The 20,823-nt window shown below is 54.6% G+C and overlaps 1 protein-coding gene across 2 annotated transcripts; it reads right to left on the reverse strand.

Moving 5' to 3' along the window:
• Nucleotides 1–468: 468 nt before the first annotated feature.
• LOC130143772 (bMERB domain-containing protein 1-like) lies at nucleotides 469–19,501 on the reverse strand. 2 transcript variants are annotated; one of them, XM_056326657.1, is made up of 7 exons: nucleotides 19,390–19,501; nucleotides 12,280–12,400; nucleotides 7,661–7,734; nucleotides 4,233–4,347; nucleotides 4,068–4,108; nucleotides 3,206–3,361; nucleotides 469–2,672 (listed from the first exon to the last, which is right to left on the reverse strand). In XM_056326657.1, the coding sequence occupies exons 1-6, from the start codon at nucleotides 19,463–19,465 to the stop codon at nucleotides 3,243–3,245; spliced, it is 546 nt and encodes a 181-aa protein (XP_056182632.1). In that variant the 5' UTR covers nucleotides 19,466–19,501; the 3' UTR covers nucleotides 469–2,672; nucleotides 3,206–3,242. The 2 variants fall into 2 exon arrangements, with proteins under 2 accessions (XP_056182632.1, XP_056182631.1); XM_056326656.1 differs by having other exon boundaries at nucleotides 4,035–4,108.
• Between the last annotated feature and the right edge of the window lie 1,322 nt (nucleotides 19,502–20,823).

The raw sequence follows: 20,823 nt of genomic DNA on the forward strand, positions 1-20,823 counted from the left end.
TAAATGCAGTGTGGGCCACGATATGCCCCGTGTTCTTCTAAATAGTTCCCCAGAGCAGTGGGAGGTGAGTGGCAGTTTGCATTTCAGCTGGCAAGGAGAAGTAAAAGCTGTTGCAGCTTTACACAGCCACCACGTGCCTATAGTTTAATGATTCTATTCATTCTGTAGAGCAGGGATAAAAACTGTCAGAGAGGGGCAGCTCCTCAAGGGAAGGAGCTAAGGTGACAGAAGGGCAGGCAGAGGGATGTCCTCACTGGCAGGACGCAGCCCCGTGGTATGCAAGCGGGAGCAGAGAGCTCGCTGCTGCATCCGTGATTCCCACACTAGTCAGCCCAGCCTGACTTTTTAGGATCTTGTTTCTGTTCCACTTCAACCACCCTCCCATGACACAGCCCGAGACCTCTCTCCGCAAAGGTCCCAGGTGGGGAAAATATCTACAACCCAAGCTTCCAACAGACATTTATTTGTTTGGGATGAAATCAATGCACATGAAACAGTGTCGCTCCCGTGTGCTGCGCACCTCTGCCATCAGTGAAAATACAGACCAAAGAGTATCATATGGCCAGGACAGCAGCCTGTCTCCTTCTCCATGACCAGCCACACAAACACAGCCAGTAAACACAGAACAAAATGGGCCAGGACCTTGCCCATCTCCCCCCCGCCATCCTCCCTGCCAGCCCAAGCACTGCTCAGCAGCTGGAGTCTGGGTCTTGGGGCCTTGCGGGGTGGAGGGAGGGATGAATTAGGGGCCCGAGTCCTGGATCGAGGGCTCTCCCCTGCCTTTGGCTCCCTCTCAGTCCAACCAACTGAACTGGCTTAGTTGCTCATCCTTCCCCAGAAGACCCTGGAAGGCAAGGACAGCAAGGAGGGGCTTCTAGGTCTTGAGCCTTTGGTCAGTGTGGAGCAAAGCAAACACCCATATTGTACCACACGTGTGACTGCAGAATCACCGAGCAAAGCAGCCACTGGACAGTTTCTGGAAGAGCAGGGAGCCCCATTAGCTCCAGGATGGATGCTGCCAAGGTCTGTCACCCTTGCTTGGCCAACAGTCCCAGCTGTGTACTGCACCTCACTCTGTTACACAGGGCTGGCAAAGCAGAGCGGAGCTCTCCGTGACCTAGTTGGCCCCTGTGATCTCCAGGGTGCTCCCTCCAGCCCACACTGAAGCCTCCCCCAAGCAAGGAGAGCACGAGGAGCTGGCAGGGGGTGGCTGTAGGATGCTGTAGGACATTAACAATCAGCAGCACAAACTAAGCAGGCTTTAGACTGAGGCCACTGAAGTCAACTCGGGTGACACGAACCAAAGCGTCACTTAAAGAACAGGGTCCCACACAACGAGTTTTCTGGCAGTGATGATAAAGAAATGCAGGAGGAATGTGGACCTGCTTATGGCATTGCACTAGGAAGGATCCCGCTGCATTGTGTTTTATAAGGATGAATATGGTATTAGGGGCCATGGAAAGAGGCAAATGAGTTGTGACCATCTTGCTGGCACGGGCATGTCAGACAGTGACCCAGGCAGGAACACCATCTCCAGACCCTACAGCAAGCTGCAGCAGAACTGAGTTGGAGGAATCAGCATTTTGGCCAGAGGGCAGCCATACAGATGGGAGGCCACCCCAGGCCACCCAGTGAAGCCACAGCAGCCTACTGGGCAGTAGGGCAGGCAGGGCAGGGGGTGAAAGGGGGCTTAGCAGATCTGGCTGTGCCACCTCAGCACAGGTGGATACCCAGAAAGGACAACAGAAACTGAGACTGGGTGACCTCGGGGTGCCATGAGTCTTTTGCACAGAACTTTACATCCAGCTCATGATGCCAAGCGCAGAGGCTCTGGCTGGGGCACGGGAGTGCAGGACTGAATGCCCTCTTGGCAGTAAGAGTGTTTCTCACCTGCTGTCTCCACCTTTCCCTGACATTTCCCCAGTCTCCCATTTGATTTTCATTTCCCTCTGCATGTTGCCCTGTTCTTCTGAATGTTTCTCCTTTTCTCTTTTGCTTTAATTTCCTCCTCTTTCTTGGAGCTGAAAACCGAATCAAGGAACTAGCGCGGTGGGGAAAGCGATGCACCTGCCCCACGGTTCAACACACCAGGTCTGTGCTCAGGTGACAACTTCACAAGAATTAGCCCTTCATCCAGCTGGCTCTGGGGACTGCCCTTCACGCTTTGCCTAGCTCCACCCAGAGCCATACAGCACCTTGCAATAAAACCGATGCAAACACAATAAAACCCAGACCGGAGACATTCCCCACCAAGAGTCCTCAGGAATCATCCCGTAGAGACTCACAAGGTGGTACAAGGCTAGGGATGAGACATCATCTGTGGCCACAGCATGTCTTGGATGGTGGAGCACAATGTCCTCCAAACATCAGCTCCCAGTGCTTTTTTTATTGCTCTGTCCAGGTAAAGGACTGCACCAGTCCTCTTTGTGCTGGGCTTGCTTGCCGCTGCTGCACATACCTCTTCCAAGCTGAGCTCGGGTGGAATTCGGTGTTTGCTGATGTCAAAGAGGAGACGACTGCTGACATGGCACCAAGGACACTTGCCACCATTCAAGCCTGCACCAGCCTGCTTGGGAAGTCTCTTCGGTGGTGGTGCTGCAGTGGGAAGCATGAACAATGACGGGAAGTTGAACCTCTCGGAGGAGAGCAGGTCGTGGACTCTGGCTGGAGACCTGGGGAGGAAAGACAGGAGATAGGAAACTATGGGTTGCAGCCATGGATCTGCTTGGTGCTCCCTAGAGCAGCAACCCTGCTTTATAGACCACCTAATGCCAAAGAGACTAACTCTTGGGTGTGAGCACCAGGTGCACTTGAATGACAAGGACACTTGACCGACAGCTCCCTCCTGTATGCGCTTACAGGGAGATGCAGTGGTGTCGGGGTACACCACCTGCAGTGTGCCTGGCCCCTCTTCTCCCTGCCCTCCACCTCTCTTCCCCCTCTGCCCAGCTCCCTCCATCTCCTTGTCCTCCTTCCAGCCGCTACCACTGCCACTTCCCTTCCAGCCCCTCTCTCCAGGCTCGGTGGGGCTCCAGCACTTTTCCCTGACGGCATCCCCTCCAGAGAAGGGCTGCAGCCTGGCGGTCCCTCGCCGTGTGTGTGTCCCAGATGCTGATGCTCACCCAGCCCACACAGGCGCTTGGCCGTTTCAGCACACCACGAAGCCCCTCTTGCCCAGCCCAGCTTCCCGGGAGGTGTACGCTACCGTGGTCATGTCCTGTGCAGAGGGGCTGGGGGCTGGCCTACATGATGGAGCAGGTGAAGCCACAGCACTCCTTGAGCAGGGTGAGGCCCGTTTTGGTCATGTACGGTGCAGAGGTTTGCTGTCCCCTGGAAGTCATTTTCTTCTCTTTGACAGGAGCTATGGAAAGAGGAATCTGTGTCTGCCAGGTGATAAGGGCACATGCCCATTGCTGCTTCTTAGAGCTCCCTTCAGGGCTAAGATGCTGACCCTCCTGAGATCCCCACCTGGGCACGAGCTCCTGCACCCAGGAGGCACATCACCACATGTGCTTCGTGGGTGTCCACAGGCAGGACACAGGCACAGGGACCATGGGCTGGAAATTCCTCCCACTGCACCGCAGAGGTGTTCCTCCAGCAATGACGGAGGCACAGGGGAGAGGGTGGCTCGCCGTCAGAGGCCATGAAGAGAGGAGGACTGGATGGACACCACAAGTTGTGACCTTGGGTAATGGTGTGATGAAATGTAAGGAGCTGGTTGGAAAGGGTCAACTGAAGTACATCAGCTATAAAAGGACACCTACCCATCCCCGTTCTCCCAGGAGGCAGTGGCTGGGGAATGCCAGGAGGGAAATGGAAGCGTAACATCTGTACCAATTCGGGATGTTTCCACAATGTGATCTCAAGCACCAGCATCCCCCAGTGGCCATTTCCCCACACCCTTCTCCAGCACAGACTGCCTCCAGGTAAGCTAGCCCCATGCAGAGCAATAAGACCTTGGAGACAGTGCTTAGGAAAGGGGAGAAACTGCCAGGGAGGTTCAACACAAGGAATAAAACTCATCAACCACCTACTTGCTTTCTGGAGGTAGCTTTTGGAGAGCTTACTTTGCAGGAACTCTGCCATTTCCTTGTCTTCTTCCCTTTCCCTATGACAAAGAGATTGGTTACCACTCAGGAGAGGAGCAGCAAGGCATCCAGGAGCATCTGGCAAGGCATGACACAGACGAGACTGCACTGCCCTCAGTACAAGAAGAAATTGCACCCAGCTACCTGAGCCTCTCAAACTCCACGTCATCCACCAGGAAATCCCGTGTTTCCACCAGCTTGTGTATCTGCTGTACCAGCTCCTCTTCCTTCTGTTTCTCCTCATTGGACTTCTCGTTTTCTGCAGCACAGGGAACACAATTAAGACACCAGCAGGGTCCATCCCGCCCATACCGAAGCCAAACTTGCTCTGCCTCTGCTCAGCCCAGCAGCAGACATGAGAGTGGGGGTAAAAGCCCACCCAAAGTAAGCACCTGGATCCAGAGGCAGGCTGCTAAATAAGCAACAGCCTCATCCAAAACCACCCTGGCTGGGAGGGGACAGGCCCAGTGTCACCAAACTTTGAATTTTTAGCTTCTCTCCAAAATTTTCACAAGGCTGAGCACTGCAAGATGCAACTGTGAGCTTTGCAGAGCGGACAAAGGGCTTCTCAGCAAGGTGACCTCTCTGGTGGGAGACAGCCGTGGCTCCTCCAGGGCCTTCACCTGCACTGCTGAAGAGGCTGGGTACTGGGTCTCAACGAGCTCAGAAATGTCAGATCCAGGTGTCACCATCAGATCCAGGTGTCACCGTTCAGCCAGGATGTGCTTAACCCACATTTCCCATACCTGCACACCCAAGCGGTCTCAGCCTGGCTCGGAGCTGTGTAGGGGTCCAGAGACCTCTGAGCCAGGTCCTCCATGTGGCTGAGAAACCAGCCAGGATTCAGGTGCACAGGGAATTACCGCCAGTGCCCAGATGCCTTGGGAACACTGCACACCACCATTTACTCCATACATACAGAGACACAAAAACCAATACGATCCGCTGGCTTTGTAGCCTTATTCCATTGCTGAACACGGTCCCAGTGATCTCATCCTCTACATCTGACCTCGCAAACCACTGTCAGCCCCATTCCCACCCCAGCGACAAGGATGACAACCGTCTACCAAGCTATTTTGAAGGCATTAGCCTTAGCTGTCACTTGAACCCCCAGACTGACCTACCTTGAGCATGGTGGAACCCACTTGTGCCCCATATATTTGGGCAGTGAGTTAGCGAAGACCTGGAAAAACTCTCACATCACTTTGGAGTCATGTCTGGTATAAACTGGTACTTAATGGTAAGTGGGATATGTGAAGAAGATAGACAGGGCTAAGGAGTGTTAAATACAAAAGGAGAGCTACCTTTAGGTGGAAATGATGACTGACTGTGCTGCATCTATTTAATACCATTTCTGAATTCAGCAGCCAGCCCCAAAATCAATCCAGCACAGCGTGGATCGATCTCCAGTCTTCCTTCAGCTAAATAAAAACACAGCAAAATTCACAGTATGGAGCAAACCCCGCAGGCTGGATCTCAGCAGTTACCTCAACTATGTATTGATTCATGGTTTAAAGTCTGCTACGTATTGATCGGAGGTGCTGCTGCAGGGTCTGGATAGGAAGAACTTCTCATAATCATCATGTTGTTAGAAACATGCCCAGCAAACAGAGGCTTCTCCTACGGCTGCGGCTGGTGCAGGGAGTGAGCTCGAGCTTTCTGGCAGAGAAAGCTGCTCCCGACTGAGGCCTGGCCCACAGCTGCTGGTCTTCTACCATGAAGAGTTAATGCAAAGTCACCTGGCCATGGCACTGCCTCCGTGCAGGAGCTCCCACCTGTCTGGTGGGAGTGGGAGCCCCTGACAGTGCCACTTGGATGCTGTACAAATCGGAAACATCAGGCTGCCCACAAACAGAGCGGCTATTTGGAGCCAGTTAACAACCTGCATTTCTGAGTCAGAGCATGTCAGAGTTAACATACTGCTGTATAAACACGCACTTCTTTTCTGACTTGCCTATGTCAGAGTCCATCGTGACCACGATATCTCTGAATTATTAAAGGCACCTGGGTCTGGTGAGATTTCAAGCCACGGGTCTGGCTGAGCTCTGAGTCAGCGCTGACATGTTTGAATCTTTGGCTGAACTGAAGCTCACCGCCCATTTTTACAAATGATCTGCTGTGATAGTCTCACAAGACCAGTGATTCGCAGGATTTTTCCAGCACAGTCTGATTTGAGACCAGTTATAGAGAAGATACAAAGAGCATCCCTGATGCAAGCAGCATTTCTGCTCTCTGCTACATCTGGGAATGCTGAAAAGGCTAGAACTGAAGGACCAAAGCAGATGGAGGTAAACCAGCCACATATCTCCAGCTTCAGAAAGTTCATCTCTGATCCTGACCCATCGTTTAGGTCAAGTCTTGTTTTATGAACCAGTTCTTGGAATTGTAAGTCCACATGGGATTTGGGTCTATATTTTTGCCAGCAGCTCCCATTTTTATGGCAGAATCCTCCCCTCCCCTGTCTGAACCTCCCTCTGGATGCAGCCAGGTTGTATTAAACTGATCAAGACCTGCATATTAAGCAGCGTTTGGGCTCTAACTGCATGCTGAAGATTCACAAGCAGACACAGCACAGCAACACTGGCATTAGAAGGGTTCAAGGTTTCTTGCTGCGCTCGGCTTTGAGATAACCTTGGGTACGGCACTGACGAGCTGAGCTGCTGCTCTGGAAAACACACACAGCCGGTGCCTCCTCTGCATCCAGGCATCGCCCCCTGCGACACACTCACTGAGCCCAGCGAGCGCAGCACCTTCAGAGATACCTGTAGGGGAAATACCTGGGGTCCAAATCTTAATGCTTGGATGGGTACAAATGAGCGGGGCTCTGTCTCCCATCTGGTTCTGAAATAGGATATAAAGTCCTTACCGGGGGATGGATGAGGATGTCCTAGGAGGAGGCAAAGCCTTACGAACAGTGACGGATACAGCTGGTGGGGAAGCCTCTCTTGCTCATTCAAACCCTGAGCTGTTTGGTGTGAGCTTTCATTTTAATATTTCGGCTCAGGGGGATTCTTTCGAGAAAGGTTTGGCCTTTGCTGGGATGTGGAGGGACAAGGGTGGCATGGGCTGTGACAAGGACATGGAGTGACCCTGCTCATGGTGGGTGACAAAAGCAGCATTTCCTCCCAGCTGAAGTTTTCACATATGTTGCCCCAGACTGTTTTCCTCTTTTCAGCATCCCGAATGACGAATTCACCTAAATCAGGGGTGGTGCCAAGCCCCCTGGCGTGACATCCCCCTGGCACTCAACTCCTGTCCTCCTCCTATACCAGACCAATGCTCTCCCTCAAATGACTCGGGTTTTTTTCTCTTTTTCTATTTCCTCTGCCCATCAAGCCCAGGCCTGGACAAGGACTCCCTGGCAGTACTGCAAGCAGCAAAACTCCCAAGAAAGATCTCGGGTCAGACCCAGGGAGCCACGTTTCTCGATGCTCATGATGCACAGCCTGCAGCAGCAGTGCCTGGGAGCACCCCGGGGTGGGAGCTGCTCAAGAGCTTCTTGTATTTCATGGAAACCTCTCTGCTGATTGCAGCAGCAGGGTGCAGTTCTCTGAAGCTTTGCAAAGCCTTACCCGGAAGAGCTATGAGTTTTTGAAGCTCCTTTTTCAGCCGGCTGATTTCTTTACAAAGCTGAATGTCATCCATCCTGCAGAGACACAAATTAAACCACTGAGGGAGTGTCTGGGAAAGGAAAGGTTCAAAACCTCTAGAGCAACACCCAGCCAATGCTGGAAGGCAATGCACTCAGTGCCCACGGCAGGGAGCACAGATTTACCTGCTTTTCCATGGGAAATGGCAGCCCACTTCATCTCAGAGCTTTTGTTGGAGCTACATGTCACTGGTTGTTGGCAAAGAAAGTTTCATCACTAACGACAATGAAGCCTTATTAAAACCTGGCACATCCACCACAAAACAGCAGCTGTGTTTCTCCTCCCATAAAAACAATCCCCAAACAGCAAAATCCAAAGACAAGTGGAAGCTGCTGCCACATTAAAAGATCTGACATTTTTCTATACTGCCTTTTTGCAGAATTAAAAAAGGTAGAAAAATAAAACACAACAGGAGGAAATGCACAAACTTTGCAGGTGTCTGCTGAGAAACAAGGTCATTTCAGCCAGAGAGAAGGTGTCTGCCGAAGCCGCAGGCAACAGCATCATCTCTGGCTCAGGCCACACAACAGCAGCAAGACACCCATCAGGAAGGGCTCAGCTCAAATGCCAGCAGCAGCTGCCGATGGAGCAGATGGGGGACGCGCATCCCTGTCTGTGCTGGAGGCAGTTTGACACAGACACTCAGCCCCTCCATGGGTGTCCCAGCTCAAGGGCTGCTCGCTAGGGCTGGCAGGGGAGACTTAGCCCAATATAGTCATTGATTCATTCTGAAAAATCACATGCCTATGCCCTTGCTAAAGTCATGCTTGAACAAGACCGAGGAGCAATGGTCTCTGGCCATGATGACCATCAGTGCTTCAGTTTGAAGAGCTTTATGCACTTACCTGCAGTGAGGGAAACCCCACGAGCAGACAGTGCTCACGGCTGAGACCTCTCTCCACCACGAACCAAGCCATCCTTGAGGATCTCCCCCGGGTAGGTGACACCACAGAGGACGAGACAAGTCACGACTCAAATAACCCTCAGTGCTGCCTCTGGTCTGCAGGCTGTGCTCCCCACCTCCTGACCCCTCTTGTGCCCGTAGCTTCTGGCTTTGGAGACCTCCTGGCTTTGCCCTTTTGGGTCCTTTCCTCAAAGTCCTCCTGCTTACTGCCAGCAGCTCCTATGGCAGAGGGGCTGGGGTCAGGCAGCACATTCAGATGGTCCTGAGCAACTCCACCTGCAGAAAAGGGGGCTCCCATCATCAGCCTGGGGTAGATGTGGACACTGAACCAGGACCATTTCCCTATGACAGTGCAACTAATCCACTGATCTCTCAGAAACATCTGTATCTAAGGGCTCCCTAGACCCTACAGGCTTGTGACTGCAGCCCTGGATGGTTTAGACAACAGACGCGGGCGCCGAGCCATGAGCAGTCTGTGCTGGGAAAATACTCAGTGGCACAAACCTCTCAGCTGGAAAACAGAGGTGTCTGTACAGGATTTGGCCCTGCACTGCACTGTGTCTTGCCTACATGGGGTGAGACGGGAAACATTTTCCCCCATTAAACATCACATTCACTGACCAGTTTCACGTAGAAGCTGGTGAGCACCAACACAGCAGGGCGCAGAGCTCAACCTGCCTGCACCGAGCCTCCAAAAGGAGCAGTGTATCCAAACGTTGGCTGTGAGGAATCAGCCAACCCATTTTTCACCTATCAGAGGCACCATACATCCTCCTAAGCCCTACCAAGCACCCCAACATCTTCGCATGAGCATCCCAAAGTTGTCCAAGCCTTTGATCCAGAAGGACTCCTTGGACGCTTTGCAGGGCACATCGTCCAACCTGGGAGAGCCCTGCCTAGATTTCTAGCAAGCTCCATGGCCACGAATGACAAGAAACCATAACGCATGATCTGTGTCTACAGATAATACACGATTGACTTACGAGCTGGTGCCACCTTGAACAGATGTGCCTTTGGTTCCTTTTGAAGCATGCGTTACTAGAAGCCCTGTCTGCATCTTAAAAATCCCGCTGGTCCTTCCACTGAGTCATGCTGTCCACCCCTTCTGGGATGAGTCATATTTGCTGGAGCTACTTGAAGATGCAGCTTTGTCAGCTGAGCCGAGGACACCAGAAATATTAATAAGGGAAGGGAAAATAAACAGACTGATGAAGAGGGACCCTGTGAGAGATTGCTATAGGAGATCATCTCAGGTAGAGGAGAAGAGTTCCTCTTGGCTCTGTCAGATTTTTGATCCATCTGCCAGTGTCTCCATTTGTTTGCACACAGCATCGAGCAGGTCCATCGATGCCAGCGTCTGAGCGCTGCACATGGAGAACTGGGAGGTCTGCTCGTCATTTTATTGCCTGCTCATAGTCCTGTGGTGGCTAAACCCTGAGCTTAAACAAAGAACACCAGCGGGGAGATCTGCACATGGGCAACAGGCTGATTGCTAGTGATACACTTATTAAAATTAAAATAAACAGTCAAATGATAACTGAAATATTACTAAATTGGAATGTAATTCTGCAAAAAACAATACTGATAATAATAAATGAGCAATAATAAAAATTCTCATTTCAATAAAACTTAGAAGAGGTTGCAAAGACATGCACCCAGAAGGCTGCTGCTGGAGCTGAAATTACCTCTACCACGGGGGATAAAACCTCCAGCAGCATCAGCTGTAGCCATGCTACCCCTGCCTGCCCCCGGGGAGCAGAGCACTGAGCGGGTGAGGTGTGCAGCTGCATCTCGCAGGGGGATTTCAGATCTTTCTTTTTACCCTATAAAAGGAGAAATATTGGGAGCGTCATTGTTTTCCAGAGCACACACATCTCAGAAATGTGGGAACATTTTAGTTTGGCATTTCCAATGAGAAGAGAACACTGATTGCTATCAACTGACCAGAGAGGTCACTCCTCTGTTTGGCAGCTCATCAATGGAGATGTCCATCTCCCTGAGCCCCACAGCCCAACCAGCTGGAATATCACATTTTTTTCCCATTGGGAAAAAAAATTAAAAAAGCTCTTCCAGCCCCAGGTCCCCATCCTTTTTAACCCTGTCCTGTAGAACCCAGGACTGGGATCCCTCTTCTCCAGCAGCGATGCTCAGGGAAGCCTCCAGCTTTCTCTGCCTTGCAGAGCCACGCTCCTCCCCACTGCTGCGCTCTGCAGAGCCGATGCTCGAGTTCCCCACAGCACCTCCAAACCACTCAGGCATGTCATCCTGGCATTTCCAGCTTCCAGGTGATCACTTTTGCAGCCATGCCCACCCTGATACGTGGTTTCTGTAGGCGATTTGTTTTTGTTTTCCAAGTGCAAGCCAAAGAAGAAAACAAATAAAGGGATAAGAAAAAGCAAGAGATGTGAGTTTTGACAGAACCTGTGAGATTTAGGCACTGGTTGCCATGGAAAGCATTTAAGAACTACACTTTACAATTTCCAAAAATCCTTTTCAACAATATAGTCAGGGAGAAGATGCCTCAGAGAGGTCACCACTCCAAATCTGAGCCTCTAAACCACAGTCCAGCTCACAGCTTCCCCAGACAGTGGATTTACACATGCATTTCCCAGCTTTGGTGATCCCTGTATCGTAGGTACCAGTGGGGACTCGGGCACATTAAGAAAGCAGCATATCAAGCGCTGCAACCCAGTAAATACGATCTTTGCCATTACCAGTAAAAAGTCCCAGGCTTTGTGTTGACCTGACAGCATGGGATCTCAGGATTGGGCTGACTACAGCAGTTTAGTGGTATTAAAAAGCTTAATCAACCCAGACTATAATGCTAGTCAGTCCTTTTCCTCCCAAACCATAAAATCTCCCGATATACCCAGGCAAAATGTTCTTTATCACCTTAACCACTGGTCAGTACCACTGCAACACAGTGGCTATTTGATTGCTTTAAATGTAAAAAGCCTACAAATTTTTCGGAAAAACTGCTTTGATTATTGAAATGGACCCTGGAGAAAACCCTTCTCTCCTCATCTGGCTGCAGAGGCTGTGCTGGGAGTGGAGAGCAGGATGCGGCGTGGAGACAGGCACCAGGCACCGATGCTGGTCCAGCCCTGATGTGTCCCGATGGCCCCAGCACCCAGAGGATGGAGAAGAAAAGGAGAAACTGGGAGGATGTGTAATACTTCAATACGCAGAGAGTAAACTGTGGTCGTGTGGCTGTTCAGCAGCTGCAGATCTGTGTGCTGGGGCAAGGCAGTATCCCCAGAGAGCAGCAATAAGCCACCAAACCTCAGGTCCCTTTCCAAGCCCAGCCCAAGACCCATGCACTGAGGAAGAGTATGGACCCACTGGGAAGATGAGGTGCTTGTGGTTGAACATGGGTAACATTTAGTGTAGTTAAACCTGTGTTATAAACTCTCTGTATAGAAATGGGCTGGCTCAAATCATCACAGCAGCAGTGGCAGCTTTGTAACAGGGACCCTTGCTTCCGAGAGCAAGGCCAGAGCAATGGGAGAGGCTGCACTTCCATGTGGAAAACGAGGTGTAAAGTGGCCTCAGCTCTGCCCATCCCTGGGGATGATCTGTGTTTGATCGGGCAAGCAGAAAACGCTGGGGAGACTGGAAAGGGAGGGCAGGTACTCACATGTACCGCAGCTCTGACTCCCTCCTCACCAGGATCTCCCTGATCCTCTCGATTTTGAAGAGCTCCCCTTCGATGTCATCGATGGTGGTGGTTGAGTCAGCCATGGAAACAATCTCATCCTCTGGGAATGAAAGGGGAGCCACATTAGCCAGCCAGAGACAGCAAACGGGTGCTGAGGACAACGGGGATCGCAGGGCTGCCGCGAGGACCCCCCTGCAAACACCAAACCAGTATAACCACTAAGCACGTGCAGAGTTTTACACTCATTTCCAGACTCCATGCTGCAAGAGGAGGACAACCCAGCAGGCACACGGAAAGTCACCGACACAGGGAAGGGCACAGAGCTGCCGGCGGCTGCGTTTTGCCTTTATTTCTGCTTCACGTGAGGCCGGGCACTGGCAGGGCTCTGTTCACCGCTGCCTTAGCGTCTCTGCGGCTCAGCTCGCTGAGCACAGCTCCAAACACACATGCAATATGCATAAAGTGTCTGTGTGAAAGAGGACCTCAGAGGCCAGCAGGCCATCTCTTCTGAGCTGGCAGCTCTCTGAGCCTTAGAAACAAGCATTGTTTCGCCTGCCTGCACCAGCTTTGCAGCACACTGTGCTCACACCAGTGCTGGGCTGGGCTCTGCACTGCTGAGAAAGCCCCAAATTTCCAGGGGTCTCCCCCTCTGCTGAACAGTGGCAGGCCAAGGGAGCTAAAAACTGCCGGAGGGAAGGACAGGAACGTCTCCTTCTTTTTCCAGAACCATGCAAGCCTCTGGGATCTCCAGCACAGAGACATGAGCCTGTGTGTGCACCCTCCTCCCCTCCAGTGCATGTGAGGAACCAATGCTGAGCCCATATAGCACAGAGCCAAGGAGTCATGGAGGTAAAGTTCCTACAGCTGCTCCCCTTCCATCACAGGCTAGGTGAAGACACACACGCACACACCCCCCATCCTCCCCAACTCACTGGGGGAAAAAGCCTCCATGGTACCCGGCAGGCCAGTTCAGCTTCCTCATCCTCTGGAGTGCCGAGTGTCACCTCTATAAACCACTTGGGGAAACTGAGGCAGAGAAAAGCGATGTCACTTGCTCAAGGCAAGAGTCAAGAACCTCACAGCAAAATGCAGGAAAAAGGGGCTGTAATTTATATCTTAAAAAAGCACAGTGGCAAGCCCAGGGACAGACAGCACAACAGCCCAGCAACCTCGATCTGTTGCCCGGACCACCAGCTCTGCCTTCCCTGCCCCCCTCCACTGATTTACACGCAGCTGTCCCTCTGATGTCCCACTGGTTTGCACATGACTGTCACAGAATCACAGAACAGCCGGGGCTGGAAGGCACCTGGAGCCCACCCAGCCCACCCCCCTGCTGCAGCAGCTCTCCTAGAGATGCTGCACAGAGCCACGTCCAGGTGGGTTTGAATGTCTCCAGCGAAGGAGACCCCACAGCCTCTCTGGGCAGCCTGTGCCAGGGCTCTGCCACCCTCAAGGTGAAGAAGTTCTTCCCCATATTCAGCTGGAGCTTCTTGTGCTGCAGTTTGTGCCCCTTGTCCTGTCACTGGGCACCACTGGAAAGAGCCCGTCCCGGTCCGCTGGGCCCTCACCCTTAAGGTATTTGTGGACAGTGACAAGGTCCCCTCCCAGTCTTCTCCCCTCCAGGCTAAACAGCCCCGGCTCCCCCAGCCCTTCCTCGAAGGGAGATGCTCCAGTCCCCAGATCACCTCTGTAGCCTCCGCTGGCCCCTCCCCAGTCACATCGATTTACTCGAGGATGCTGCACTGATTCACACCGTGCCCGCGAACCCACAAGTCCCACAGCGGCTCCCAGTCCATTTTATGGGGATAACTGAGGTTTTGCTCCCACCTGCCAGCCTGGTCTGGCTCTTGGAGACACATCACTGAGCTTGTTATCAGCAACATTCAGCAGCACATTTATCACACACGGGCTAATCCGGCTCTCCCGTGATGCACACACAGCACAGGTTGAGAAGAGGGGGCTTAGCAGCTACAGCAAAGCCAGGCTATGAGAAAACATCAAATATCACAGGCATCAGGGGCGAATTCTGCTCCCTTTGAATCTCACAGGGCACATCTCCCCTCCGAGACTTTGCCTTCCAGCAGTCCTGGGACTTGCCCCATGCAGGAACAGAGGAAAGCACAGCCAGGGAGCACCGACTCCGGGAGCAGGATTTTCCAGGAGCCAAGGGCTGGGAACTGGAGATGTCAGAGCTCGAGCGCTTGGCTTAGGGATCCCAAATGGGACCCAGGCCAGTACTGAGGGTTACAGGGGAGGAAGGGACCAGCATGAAGGCACAAGACAAAACACTCTGCACTCACTGGTCCTCTACCCATCATGTAAACCTGCTTAAGAAATCCTTCCCAGAGTGACGCATGTTTCCAAGGCTGCTGGCAAAGAAGGTTTATTAGCCAAAACATGAGTGGTTTGGGTTAGTGTGGCTGCTTTGGAGAACAGTTTTCTGCTGTTTTTGGCTTAGAAACTCATGAGGACTACTTGGAGATTATCTCCCTCTTCCCTTAGCCATGAAGGCCACGTTCAGCTGACACCAGCGTGCTGAATCTGCACTCGCTCCCCACTCTAAGCTGTCAGGATGCTCTCAGGAGCCAGCGCCTGCTCAGGACAGACTGGTGAATACATGGGTTGGACGAAGTGTGGGGTTGGATGCGCTGCCCTCCATCAGCTCCTGCTCAATGGCTCTGCTACGAATTTGCACAGAAACCTTCCCATAGCCTCGTTTCTACAGGCCTGAAGGGAGTTGCTAGGGGACTGGACTGTGGTTGCTACAGGACCAGGATGCTGTTGCTAGGGGACCAGAGTGCAGTTGCTAGGGCACCAGGATGCTGAGGTCCCTAGTCCCAAGCACCCTGCTGCTCTGCCACCCCAGAGCTCCTCTTGCCCGGGATATTTCGCTGCACCTGCACCCAGTGCTGCTGGGCAGCTGGGGCCGTGCGCCGGGGACCTCCCTGCCGCTGCCGGTGGGCACGCAGGTAACGACGCACGTGAAGGTACTGCGGTGCAGCCGGCATGTGCTTGCAGGCAGCCACCCCCTGGGGTTCAGCTGTACTTCAGTGCAGCTCTAGACCTGTCAGGAAGAAGCTGCATCGCTCTAAGTGTCGCTTCCGTGCCCAGGCTGAAATGACAAGGCTGACTATTTTACAGATGCACCAATAAACAAAGCTAGGAGCTTACTGCAGCCCTCATTAGCCAAGGACACATCTAACCGCCGCTAGGAGCACAGGCGTGGGCCTGGGGGAGGGGGCCTGTCACTTCTGGCCTGGGTGGGTGGGTGAATAACCCAGAATACCTTTGATCACTGGTGGTGAAAGTATTTGGCTGACGTTATCAGCCAGCTGTTTCCCAGCAGGTGAGTGCAAGGGTTTGAAACAGGTGTCAGTATCGCTGCTTCTTTCTTCTCACCCCAGAACCTCATTAGCAGAAGCCATCCCAGACAGGAGAGGAGAATCCTTGCCTGTGTACATGAAAAGAGGAGGTGGCAGTGCTGCGTTGCTCACCTCCATCTGTGGCAGGAGGCTGGGACGCAATTTCAGCCCACAGGCAGCTGCCCACAAAAGCAAGAAAGCTCCTGGCTCAGCTCTGGGTGGGTTCCCATCAGAGACAGGGAATATGGTGTGGTGGGACCACCCTGCCCAAGGGAAGCTGCCCTCATGCACTTCCCCAAAGTCACCTGCAGCCTCCTGCTGCAGGTCAGGAGCATCCTGTGAAATGGGGACCGCAGACAGGTCTACACCACGCAGCAGAGCAACGGCTCCAGGGCTCGAGGAAGTTAGCCTGAAGGCACCTTGGCTGTGCCTTCAGGTGGTGTGGCTGGGCTCATGGCACCCTCCATCCCTCAGGCAAGATGTGTCCTCAGGCACGCCAGGGAACTGCTCACTAAAGCAGTAAGTCCCAGACAAGAAGCTCTAAGAGGACAGCCATATGCCTGGAGCTGCTTAATTCAGCACAGAAGCAGAGGGAGGGCAGTCCCAGGAAAATGCTCCTGCACAATGAAGCCCACAGACCTTGGGAGGGAGCATCTGGAGAAGGGAACACAGAGCTATGCCTCTGCACCAAAACCATCCACAAAACCTCACAAGAAACCAATGAATCCATCCAGGCGACTAATCGGCAGCTGATAGGACAGGAAGGTGAACTTGCTACTGGAGACTCCTTCCACCCGCCAGCAGCTGCCCAGGACCACAGGTCATCATGCCAAGACCTGAATATCTGAGCACAGGGGCTGGAGCACGGGATGAATGGGGAGAGGCTGAGAGAAGCAGGGTGAAACATTGCTCAGACACTGGAACAAGGATCAGAGGGACTGTGGGATCTCCACCTTTGGTCCAGGATACCTTCTGGACAAGGCTGTGAGCAAGCTGATCTACTAAGCCGGCTTTGAGCAAGGGGTTGAACTCAGTATCTCCAGAGTTCCTTCCTGATTCAAATTCCTCTGCGATTCCATGTAATGAGACAATTGATTTGGATGTGCATGGATATTCCCTGCTAGCTCAGGAGATGCTTTCTCCAGGCAGATATGGAGTGATGCTGAGCTCGCGAACACCAGCAGCTACAGACACAGGCCAGGTCACAGCTTTCCTGAGACAGTGGTGAGACCAAAGGGCACTGTGCACCCACAAACCTGGGCGATGGCAGTGACACCACACAGCAGTCATGGATGGCAAGTACAGACCCTCAGAGCTCAGGAGGGATTAAAACCCAGCACATCTTGCAAGCAGATAGCTGGGCAAAAGGTCTCATTGGAGATGGTTTTGCCGAAGAATGGGTTTCTTACACCCTCCCCAAGTGCCTGGCACCAGCGAGGGCCTAAGGCAGGGATGTTTATTAAGCTGTGATCAAACTTACAGTCCTGAGTCTCCCTTTGGGGCTGGAGAGGGATGACGCCTGTGTGCAGCCACGCTGCCCAGGGGTCCCTTTGCTCCCACAGCTGCACACACAACAGCGCACACAGATACAGAAATCAACCCCACGCTGCCCAAGCCAAAGGACCCCCACCTGGCACCGTTTCAACCTGGCAAACCAAGGAAGGGGAGAAAGCTTTGATTTCAACTTGAAGATGCTCTAATCATCACACATGGCCCAGGGCAAGCAAGTATCACTAATGAGGAGTATAATAGCCAGAGACTCCAGTCCATATGGCCTAGGTGAAAACATTTAGACAGCCAGCAGCAAGCCTGAGATGAGTCACAGCAGCAACCAGCACACAGTTGAATTTCAAGCAATTTACTTCATGATTAAAGTTGGGTGATTGACTGATAGTCCCCTGGGGGAGTGGGGGGGCAGAGCTCTTGGGCTTTATCTCAAGAGGACTTTAACTCAGCCATGTGCTTTTCTCTGCCACAAAAAGCAGCATGAGCAGGGGGCATTCAGCCCATCAGCATCAGCCTTTGCTCCACAAGTTCAATAATGAGAGCAATGGCAGCCCACTGCCCAGCTCTGTGACAGCCTTGTTCAGAGGGGTGCCGTCCCCACCACCCACGCTGCCTGGCAGGAGGGACGCGAGCCTCCAGGACTGCCAATGCATGGCCGAGCATGCTGGTCCCAAAGGACAGGATCATGCTCAGATGGGAGAGATCGCAGCTACTGGCAGCCTGCAAAGTGTGGCACTGTTTCCCTGCCAGTGCCTCCTCTAGTAAACCAGGGAGAAACATGCAGCCTTGGCCCACTGCAGCAGGAGGGGATTTCTCCGGCTGTGTTTGTGCAGCCCCTGGCACAGCCAGCACCATTGGGGCCATGCTAGACAGCCATAAGAAAGACCAGAGTGAACAGGTGAGGTACCCCGGGATGCCTTACAGGGGGTATCACCAGGGGTGTAGCCCCTCTGCAAGACCCCACTGCTGTGTGCACACTCCCCTGGGTCACCTCCTGAGCACAGGCAGGGCAAGAGGCTGTGTGTGCTCGGTGCTTTGCAGGGCTGGCCTGAGATTTCCTGGAATGGTAGCAAACAGCAGAGCAGCATTCAAGGAACAGACGCCAACCATTGCCACGTTCTTGCCCACCATGAGGGTCCCCCAGGAGCTGGGAGTTTACAGAACTGCATTGAACCAGAAAACATCGCTGCCACCACAGCCCTGCTCACAGGCTACCCAGGGGGGATGCCCGGGCCATACCCAATGTGGGTCCAGCAAGTGTTTGACCCTTCCCTGGACCACCCTGATGCCACCCAGCTGTTGGGAGCAGAGGACCCAGGTGGTGGAAGGGCTCCCCAAGGGCAGGCTCGCCACATAGACACTTCCCAGGCAGGGGAGGTGTAGGAGGGAGGATACGTGTTGCCGTGCTGAAAGGCACAAAGGAGAAGGACAAAACTTCAGACCGCTCACCAAGCAGCTGAGCGGCTTCACAGGCAGCACCCACACACCACAGTACCAAGCAGGGTGCTGGAGTTCCCTCCATCCCTCCATCTCCAGCTGCCTGTCCCTATCCCGCTGGGTGCAAGGGGCTGAAGGGGAGCCGAGGGGTAGGGAAGGGGAGAGGTTGCAGGCATGTCATGGCAGGGGGACTGCAGGAGCCTCCCCTGCCCAGGATGCTGCCCACCGCCCAGCACTGGGCGCCTTCCTCCCACCCCAAGGTCGGGGACTCCCTGCCTCCCTGTTTCATACTGGAGGAACTGGTCCGAGAGGAGAAAAGACAGCGAAGGGCAGGGTGTGCGCCCCAGGCTCCCGGTCCCAGCCGTGCCCACAGCCGGGCATGGCAGCCCGGGGCCGCGTCCCTGTTCCCCCCAGGCCATCCCTGCCCTCCAGCCATCCCCCTGCTCACCACCCTGCCTCCCCTCCAGCCAGCCCCTTCTCTCGGTCCTTTCTCTCCCCCCCCCAGCCCTTCCCTCCCTCCCTCCCTCCCTCCCCACGCCGGTCCGTTCACCCCCCGCCCCACTCCCCAGGGCGGCGGCGGGGGGCTCCGGCGGTGCCGCTGCCGGGACGGGGAGCACCCGCCGGGCTCCCTTGGCTGGATGAAGCCGCCGGTTCCCCGCCAGCTCCCCGGGGCTCGGGGTGCCCGCGGAGTCTCGGAGCCCCCGGGGTCGGGGCAAGGAGGGGGGGAGAGGGTAAGTTTGGATCCGCCGGTGCCCCCCGCCCGTCCCGGTCCCGCCGTGCTCACCTGGCCCCGCGCCGGCGGGCGGCCAGCGGGTGGACTCCAGCGCTCCGTACCGGGGGGGCGTCCGGCTGCCCTCCATGCCGCAGCCCTGCCCGCCGCTCTGCGCGCCGCTCCGCCGGGGCGGGCGGGGGCTCCCGCCGCTCCGCGCCCCCTGCCGGCCGCAGCGCCCGCCACGGCCCGGGGGTGGGGGCCCGGCACGGCCCCGGGAGCGGGAGCCCACGGCATCGCCCCGGGGGTGGGCGCCCGGCACGGTCCCGGCGGTGGGGCACCCCCCTTTCTGCCCCAGCGCTCAGCACTGGTGTTACGGCTCCGGGACTCGGCCACCCGCGGTATCGCTCCGAGGGTCAGACACGGGGCACGGCCCCCGTTTCGCCCACGCTGGCTGTGTCACCCCACAAGACCCCCAAAACCCGCAGCAGTAAAAGCATAAACCCCCCCGTGCCCCACCGGCCCAGCAGGAGGGGGCTGGAAAGCTATTCCCAGCGGGCGAGCCCGGGGGCACAGGCACTGTCGTCCCCCGTCCCCCCCCAGACGGCTGGGCTTCGCACCCCCCATGTGGGCACGCTGTGGGGTCCCCCCACCAGGACATGGCGTGGAGGTAACCAAGGGCAGCTGTGCTTTTCTGTGGAAGAAGCTTTTCCCTATGGAAAAACACAACTGCAAGTGTTTAATAAATGTTCAAAGGTACGTGGTGGTCCAAAATTCAAGGGTTGGTTGGCGGCACCCTCAGCAGCGGGGGTCTCAGCCCTGAGTGCTGCCCCTCGCCTCCCCCAGCCAGGCTCTCCTGTGGGACACCGCAAGGACCAGTCCCACCATCCTGAAGGTTCATCCCAGCAAACCGGTATGGGGACGGTGAGGATGGGGTGTGGGTTGTAAACCTGCTCGTGGGGTTTTATGCTTCTCGCTCACAGATGCCAGAAGCACTTACTCCACTGAGGAGTCACAACCTGCTGCCCTCACAACCTGCTGCCCTCGGTGGACACACATGCCTCAGCACCGCCTTCTCGAAACACACGGAGGGGACAGGCATCCTCTGCCAGGACGTGCCTGCAGGTGACACTGATGTCCCCACACTGGCTTTGTGCAAGAGCACAGGTCCGAGGTGAGGGCAAGGGCTTTGCCAGCGGGCTCAGGGACACCCCACCTTTGCGAGGGAGCTTGGGGACACCCTCCAGCACATTTGGAGAAGTGCCACACAAAGTCACTGGGCTGGGAAGCAGCAGGGGCGGTGGCAGCGGTGAGGTGAGGGCCAGGCCTGGGGAGCTGCTGTGGGGTTCTGCCCTCTTGTCCTGCTGTCCTCCTGCCTGGCTGGCAGTGACACTGCTCCAAGTCGATAGTCAATGCAATAAAATAAGCTACTGGTGAGCAAAGCAGAGGCATGACAACATAAGGGATGGGTCTGGAGCATCACCCCCTGCAGAGACATACCAGACTGTA

This window comes from Falco biarmicus, chromosome 1, assembly GCF_023638135.1.
Source record: "Falco biarmicus isolate bFalBia1 chromosome 1, bFalBia1.pri, whole genome shotgun sequence".
NCBI lineage: Eukaryota > Metazoa > Chordata > Aves > Falconiformes > Falconidae > Falco > Falco biarmicus.